Raw genomic sequence first — 8182 nt, forward strand, 5'->3', positions numbered from 1 at the left:
TGTTTAAGTGTTGTATATAGCGAAAAAATGGCCGCCCTCTAACAGCTGTTCGTATCGACTGTCATTTTATGATGATGGTTACCTTGTAACCACAGAAGAACAAACCAAAGATCATAGAATTATTAGAATAATATTGCTGTAGCTTGTACTCTTTGACCAAAATGTAGCGTGGTAATCGATTAGAGCCAGTTGTACTATCGATATTTAACACGCCACACTACAGCGCTCTACCGGATGCAATAGAGAGCCTCAGATATTCTATTACCTTTCGTAACGAAGTAATGACGAAACTATGACGTAGCTGTGTAACAGTTATACTGTTATACACGACGTATGTAGTGATTATTAGTAAGGAATTTACACACGACTTATAAACGAGCTACTCATTGTATAAGTATAAGACAGTTAAACGTCTGTATATAGAGTTTTTATTAGTAAGACCACTAGAATAAAAATTGCATGGCACAGTACTGTATTTTCCTTTTTCGGTTGTATCTACTGTAGTTCAAAGCTGCAAAGAATTTACTGTAGTATACTGTATTTAGAATTAAACTACAGTAATACATTTCATTTAAAGCGTGAAGGGATAAATAATGCATATTATAAATTTAATGTTAGATTGGGGAGCCTCCCTCGCAATAAAGGACACCTCCTAGATGCGGACAGATTGTTACGTCCCTTCGATGTCCGTAAATGAGAGGTTTCACTGTATAAAACTTTCCTGTCGAAAGTCTCTTAACGTTTGCGGGATGAATTCACCATCTCCTTTTCCTCTTTTTTTGAGACAGACTTATAAATTGAACACATAGCAGAGCTACATATGCAACTAGTAGGTATAACATCCATTGCAGTTCTGAAACCAAACACAGCGTCCCTAACGCAACGTGTAGTTTATACATTTTTCATGCGTTACCAACGCCTGTCAACGCAACTACGCAACGTGTAGTTTACACATTTTTCACACGTTACCAACGCCTGTCAACGCAACATTTTTAACGTTCGTGTAATATAGCCCTTAATGTAATAATCATTTCCGGACAAGAAATTATATGAAAAACATTATTCTGAGAGTCATTTTCAAGTAAATTATTCCTTTTAGTCTCTGAACATATAGCCAACTAATGAGTAATGTGGACTGAGAAGGCCTTATGGTCTTAACTCTGCCAGTAGAAATAACTCTTATAAATAAATAAATAAATAAATAAATAAATAAACAAATAAATAAATAAATAACTAAGTAAATAAGTAACTAAGTAAGTAAGTAAGTAACTAAGTAAGTAAGTAACTAAGTAAGTAACTACGTAACTAAGTAAATAAGTAACTAAGTAAATAAGTAAATAAATAAATAAATAAATAAAATGAATAAATAAATAAATAATAAATAAATAATAAATAAATAAGTAAATAAATAAACAAATAAATAAATAACTGAGTAATCAAATAAGCAAATAAGTGAGTAAGCAAATAAATAAATGAACAAATAACGTAGGCTAAAAATATTACAGTATTTTGAAGTTATTTCACAAAATATTATTTCTTAAGTAGAGCATATTTTTGTTCTTTAGTCAACTGTCCGAAGACAGGTCTGAACCTCACAAGTGACCATGGCACGCAACTAGGCCAGGAGATAATGGGGTAGAGTAGCTAGTTCCTTTCCCCCTCCATTGCATGCATCGCCGACTAGCTACATATTACACTAGTCAGACTTCAGATGCATACAAACAAATTGTTCTTCCTCTGACACATATCATCAAGTGAGATGTACTGCCTGATAATAGATGTACGTATCAGCCAGAACCTCAGTCAGAGATTAGAGTATATTATTATATCATCAAATATAATAATTAATTAATACCTCTAAAATGCAAATATTTACTCAAAATTTTAAATATAGAATACATTTTAGCCACCGTATTCATTCTTGATTCAGTACCTATAATATGAATAGTTGTAAGATGCATTAATAAATTATCTGAATTAAGTAATTTTCCTGTAGATATATCTGACGATGACATGAGAACGAAGTTTATCAATTTAATGCGTAACAAAGTGTAGAGCATTGCTTGTGGCGTGGTCGTGGTGTGTAACTTTAAGCTTAAAGAGTGCGTGAGGAGACGCAGAACGCACTTAAAGATTTTATTACGCTGATGGAAGATGTGATCCATAATGTTATAAAGCCAAGTGATTATAAAACTGATAGTGAATTGGCTCAGATATTTCGTTTTCTCTATTAATGAGTGTTTTTAATCAGAAAATAATTAAATTATAATTAAATTAAATTCAAGGAAATTCTTGGTTATGTAAGTCAGAAAATGAAATACAGCATTCTACATTGCTTACGTAGAAGTACAATATGATTAGAATAGCTTTAATTTTGGCCCTCGGTTGTACAATGCTTTAACTAAATTACACCCAGAACTTCTAACATGTAACCCACTAACATATAACAAGAAAATTAGAAACATGTTAATATCTTCAATTTGATTAAATAAATTTATAGCCTATGTGTATGAATTAATCAACCTATATTATATTTGTATTCTATAATTTTGAAATATATATTAGTCCTACTTTTCACGCGCGATATTATTCTTCTCTAGTGTTAATATTATTTTATATAATTCCATTGCCGCTGTAATTTAAATTTTAGTTCCTATTTTATTTTACTTATTTATTTTTATTATTATTATTTTTTATTTTCTATATTCCTCTTATATTAATATTGTATTATGTAATTTCCGTAATTGCAATTTTAATTCTATTTCCTATTTTATTATATTTTATATTCTATTATAGGCCTATTAATATTATATCTGAACTGCGACCGAACACGAGCGCTGCTCATTCGGTCTGAAATTTTGTTAATAGTACTGTATCTCCTGTTTTATATTGCTTGTATTATTTTATTTCTATTTCTCTTGTTTGTTTGTAATTTTATTCTTTATTCTGTATATTTAAATTTAAATAAATAAATAAAATTTAAATAAATAAATATGCATTTTAAGATTTTCCCGTCTTCACTTCAATTACTGTATTAATTTTTAAGGATTTTTAATGAAAATATTCTGAGTCTTACAATTGTTCATTCAACTTCTATCAAATAACAAAACATACTAGCTGGTCTTTTAAGACATTTAAGAGATTGGTTATAATTTCAATGTAATTAGGTTTAATTAAATTTAACAATTAACATCATAAGTGCATATAAAAAATTTTCCTAATATCTCCTACATGTTATCATTTATCATTAACAACATTAGTCATCATAATCATCATGCAAGGTTACACTTAAAATCTAGTTTCAGATCAAAATTGTAATTTCCAGGCTTTAGTTATTCAATTCTTCCTCTTTAGGATGTTGTTTGGCTTCGGGTTTGTCGGTTGATGTATTTTAATGATAATAAATGGTTTTGAGTCCTGTGTAGAAGAGGTTAGCAAATTTAAATGACTTGCATATATTTTACACGTAAACAATTTTATTTTTAAGTTATGGGAGCAAAAATTTATATAATTATCACAGTATCACACTGGTAAAATCTAATTAAATACAATATTTCTAGTATTTGAGATATTTTAAAATACTTTAAGTTAATGAAAGTTATCTACTTCGTTGTAGGGGTCAGAGCGTTTGTACAAGAACAAAAATTACTAATTGAAGAAATGAAGTGTTAATGATCAATTGCAAACTTCACAATAGGTAACGTTAGAAATAAAGATATTTGATAACAATTAAGAAGAAAAAATTGCAGAACACCATTTGAAAGGATAATGCATTTATTAACCAGTTGTGCAGTTAAAGCGAGAAAAAAAAATAGATAACACTGTATTAACAGAATGAATATAGATACGCAATGAGACTTGATGTGAAAAATTACAGAACACTACCTTGAAATAATGGACATGAGTATACATCTTAAGCATTTCTACAAATTTATGTAAAAAATACAAAACATTACCTTCAAAGAATGTATTTGGATTTTAAAAGATATCTTAAATAATGCTTTAAATATAACCCTGATGTGATGGATTAAATAACACTGTATTTAAATAATTAATATAGGTAAGTATTCTGAGCAGTTTCATAATTTCAGACTTCATGAAAATTATACAAAACATTACCTTGAGAGAATGCATGACGTGTTCTTCAGATTTCTACAATGTTCCTTTAAACGCAACTCTAAATTGTGAAAGTAAAGTATAGTACAACACTTTAAAATAATTGACGTAAGTGGATATGCTAAGAAGATGTGTAAATTCAGACTTTAAGGAAAATTATACAAAACACAACCTTGAAAAAATGCATGAGGAATTCTTAAGATTTCTTCAATTGTCCTTCAAAGGCGGCGATAATATGTGAAAGTATAGGACATCGCTTTAAAATAATTGACGTAAGTGATTATCCTGAGCAGGTTTATAAATTAAAGCTTTTTGTAAAAATAATACAAAACACTACCTTGAAAAAATGCGTGAGGAGTCCTTAAGATTTCTTCAATTGTCCTTTAAACGCAACGCTGATATGTGATGGTATAGGACATCACTTTAAAATAATTGACGTAGTGAATATGCTAAGCAGTTTTATAAATTCAGACTTTTTGTAACAATAATACAAAACACTACCTTGAAAAAATGCGTCAGAAGTCCTTAAGATTTCTTCAATTGTTCTTTAAACGCAGCGCTGATATGTGATGACATAAGACATCACTTTAAAATAATTGGCGTTAAGTGACTATGCTAAGCAGTTTTATAAATTCAGACTTTTCATAAAAATAATACAAAACACTACTTTGAAAAAATGCATGAGGAATTCTTAAGATTTCTTCAATTGTCCTTCAAAGGCGGCGATAATATGTGAAAGTATAGGACATCACTTTAAAATAATTGACGTAAGTGATTATCCTGAGCAGTTTTATAAATTAAAGCTTTTTGTAAAAATAATACAAAACACTACCTTGAAAAAATGCATGAGGAGTCCTTAAGATTTCTTCAATTATTCTTTAAACGCAACGCTGATATGTGATGACATAAGACATCACTTTAAAATAATTGGCGTTAAGTGACTATGCTAAGCAGTTTTATAAATTCAGACTTTTTGTAAAAATAATACAAAACACTACCTTGAAAAAATGCATGAGGAGTCCTTAAGATTTCTTCAATTGTTCTTTAAACGCAACGCTGATATGTGATGACATAAGACATCACTTTAAAATAATTGACGTAAGTGAATATGCTAAGCAGTTTTATAAATTCAGACTTTTTGTAAAAATAATACAAAACACTACCTTGAAAAAATGCGTCAGGAGTCCTTAAGATTTCTTCAATTGTTCTTTAAACGCAGCGCTGATATGTGATGACATAAGACATCACTTTAAAATAATTTACGTTAAATGACTATGCCAAGCAGTTTTATAAATTCAGACTTTTCATAAAAATAATACAAAACACTACCTTGAAAAAATGCATGAGGAGTCCTTAAGATTTCTTCAATTGTCCTTTAAACGCTGCGCTGATATATAATGACATAAGACATCACTTTAAAATAATTTACATTAAATGACTATGCTAAGCAGTTTTATAAATTCAGACTTTTTGTAAAAATAATACAAAATACTACCTTGAAAAAATGCGTGAGGAGTTCTTAAGATTTCTTCAATTGTCCTTTAAACGCAACGCTGATATGTGATGACATAAGACATCACTTTAAAATAATTTACGTTAAATGACTATGCTAAGCCGTTTCATAAATTCTGACTTTTTGTAAAATAATACAAAACACTACATTGAAAAAATGCATGAGGAATCCTTAAGATTTCTTTAATTATTGTCCTTTAAACGCAGCGCTGATATGTGATGACATAAGACATCACTTTAAAATAATTGGCGTTAAGTAACTATGCTAAGCAGTTTTATAAATTCAGACTTTTTGTAAAAATAATACAAAACACTACCTTGAAAAAATGCATGAGGAGTCCTTAAGATTTCTTCAATTGTCCTTCAAACGCAGCGCTGATATGTGATGACATAAGACATCACTTTAAAATAATTTACGTTAAATGACTGTGCTAAGCAGTTTTATAAATTCAGACTTTTTGTAAAATAATACAAAACACTACATCGAAAAAATGCATGAGGAATCCTTAAGATTTCTTCAATTATTGTCCTTTAAACGCAGCGCTGATATGTGATGGTATAGGACATCACTTTAAAATAATTGACGGAAGTGAATATGCTAAGCAGTTTTATAAATTCAGACTTTATGTAAAATAATACAAAAAACTACCTTGAAAAAATGCATGAGAAGTTCCTAAGATTTCCTCAATTGCCCTTTAAACGCAGCTCAGGTGTGTGAAAGTATAGAACATCACTTTAAAATGGCATTTCATAATGACTATATTAAAATTGTATGCATTGTAATTTATGGATTTTATGAGAAGGGATATACAAGTTATAATTTTAACACTCATTCTTCATAAATTTTACTGATTTTGGGATGGAAATGGTATAATTTTTATTTTTCAAATTTCTTCTTTTACTTATCCTCTTTGAAGTGGAATACATCACATTATGATTATACTAAAACTATATTCATGCTAATTTTGCGTTTATGTGAGGAGGGGACATAGTAGTAAATATAGTCTACAAATCTTATTTTAAAGCTCATTTTTCGTAAGTTTGTTTTTTCTCGTGCTCTGTTTAATCTAAAAAGCTGAATTTTTCAGGAATTGTCTATTTGAAAGCTTTACATTTACTGAAACAATATTTTCGAAATTTGTCAAATTTCGGAGATGTTACAGAGAGTACTGTACTGACAACCGTCGAAAAAAATAAAGGGAAGGAGACAAATTTTAATAGATTAAAAAAAACTACTGTTTCAACATACAGTAAGTTCTAGTAGTATATTCATGAGCTGTAAAAGAATCAGCTATGTAGCTTGAACAGTTTCCGAGAAAAAGCTCCTTATGTAAGACATAAATAACAATCTCAAGATGAGCAATTCCATTTCCCCTTACGAAAGAAAGAATTCAGACTTAACGTTGAATGTTGCAAATAATTCCTTAGCAACTATGTGACTATATACATGATGGCAAACATGACAGAGGTGAATGGACCACTTTCAATAATTCAGAACTAAATTATTACGTCACAGCACGAGATTTCTCACAGATAGCGGTCAGTATTTGCTTACCTTGCATCTGATGGTTTCTGTTGACTGGCGCTGCCCGACTGGTTGCCGTCATGCAGGCGGCGAGTCCAGCCACGACAAACACACGACTCCACATGTTGCTATGTGATGCCAATTGTTTATGTACCAACCCACGTGGCGCTTACGTCTTCAGTTCTCACGAGAAGCACCGTGTTCATGGCTCCGGCATCGACTCCATTCTCTACCGATTTTCAGAAATCACGTTTGCGTACGAATTGTCCACACTGATCCACGCCCGCTATCGCCGTCTTGGTGAAGACATGTCCTGGCCTGCTAGAGTCCTTCGGCGACGACGTGCAGGAGGCTCTGATTTCGCATGACCACACCTCTAGGTCGCGCGGGCTGCAACAGCTTCGACCCTGAACAACGACTGAATGGATGTGGAGTCTGGATGTGGGGGCCGCGCCACGTTCAGCAGGGCGCGTGCGCCGGGGCTACCTTCCTTGCGCCAGTACCTGCGTGTTTTCAAAGCCACCCCTACATGAGATTATCGGTTAAAGGAGATACTAGAGCAATTATCGAGTAACACGATTATTAATTATCTCGTTTGCGAGGTATTTGTAATTTAAAATTAATCTGACAGTCATCCCCAACCCAACCATGTTTACTTTCCCCCTCTAGCTCCGACCACAATGTTTGTTCTAATTAATTACTGTACCTACCGAACAATAAAACACCATTAAGCTATTTCGAAGAGTACAAAATTTGCAGGATAAATATTACAAGAGTCGTTTTCATCATTATTATGTAATTTAAACACCCATCATCACAAAAGGGACACATTTTTTAAATATATTTTACTCGTCCCTTACCATTTTAGGTCTTTTAACATTTCGCGATTGATATCCTTGTTTTTATTTATTCTCCAACTGTTATTGAGTAAATAAAGTCATTTACAATGTCAACATAACGAAACTGACACATTTTTCACAATTCATTTCTCTCGTCCCTCAACATTTTAGTTTTGTTAACGTTTTTAGA

At 31.2% G+C, this 8182-nt stretch overlaps 1 protein-coding gene across 1 annotated transcript in view; it reads right to left on the reverse strand.

Annotated features, from left to right (window-relative positions):
• The window catches only part of hig (hikaru genki), a 617858-nt gene extending 610295 nt beyond the window's left edge, over positions 1-7563 (reverse strand). The window contains exon 1 of the mRNA XM_069822891.1: positions 7184-7563. Coding sequence (XP_069678992.1) covers positions 7184-7277 — 94 coding nt within the window. The 5' untranslated portion in view covers positions 7278-7563. The remainder of the gene's footprint in view (positions 1-7183) is intronic.
• Positions 7564-8182: the final 619 nt, after the last annotated feature.

The sequence above is a fragment of the Periplaneta americana genome, chromosome 4, assembly GCF_040183065.1.
Source record: "Periplaneta americana isolate PAMFEO1 chromosome 4, P.americana_PAMFEO1_priV1, whole genome shotgun sequence".
Lineage (NCBI taxonomy): Eukaryota > Metazoa > Arthropoda > Insecta > Blattodea > Blattidae > Periplaneta > Periplaneta americana.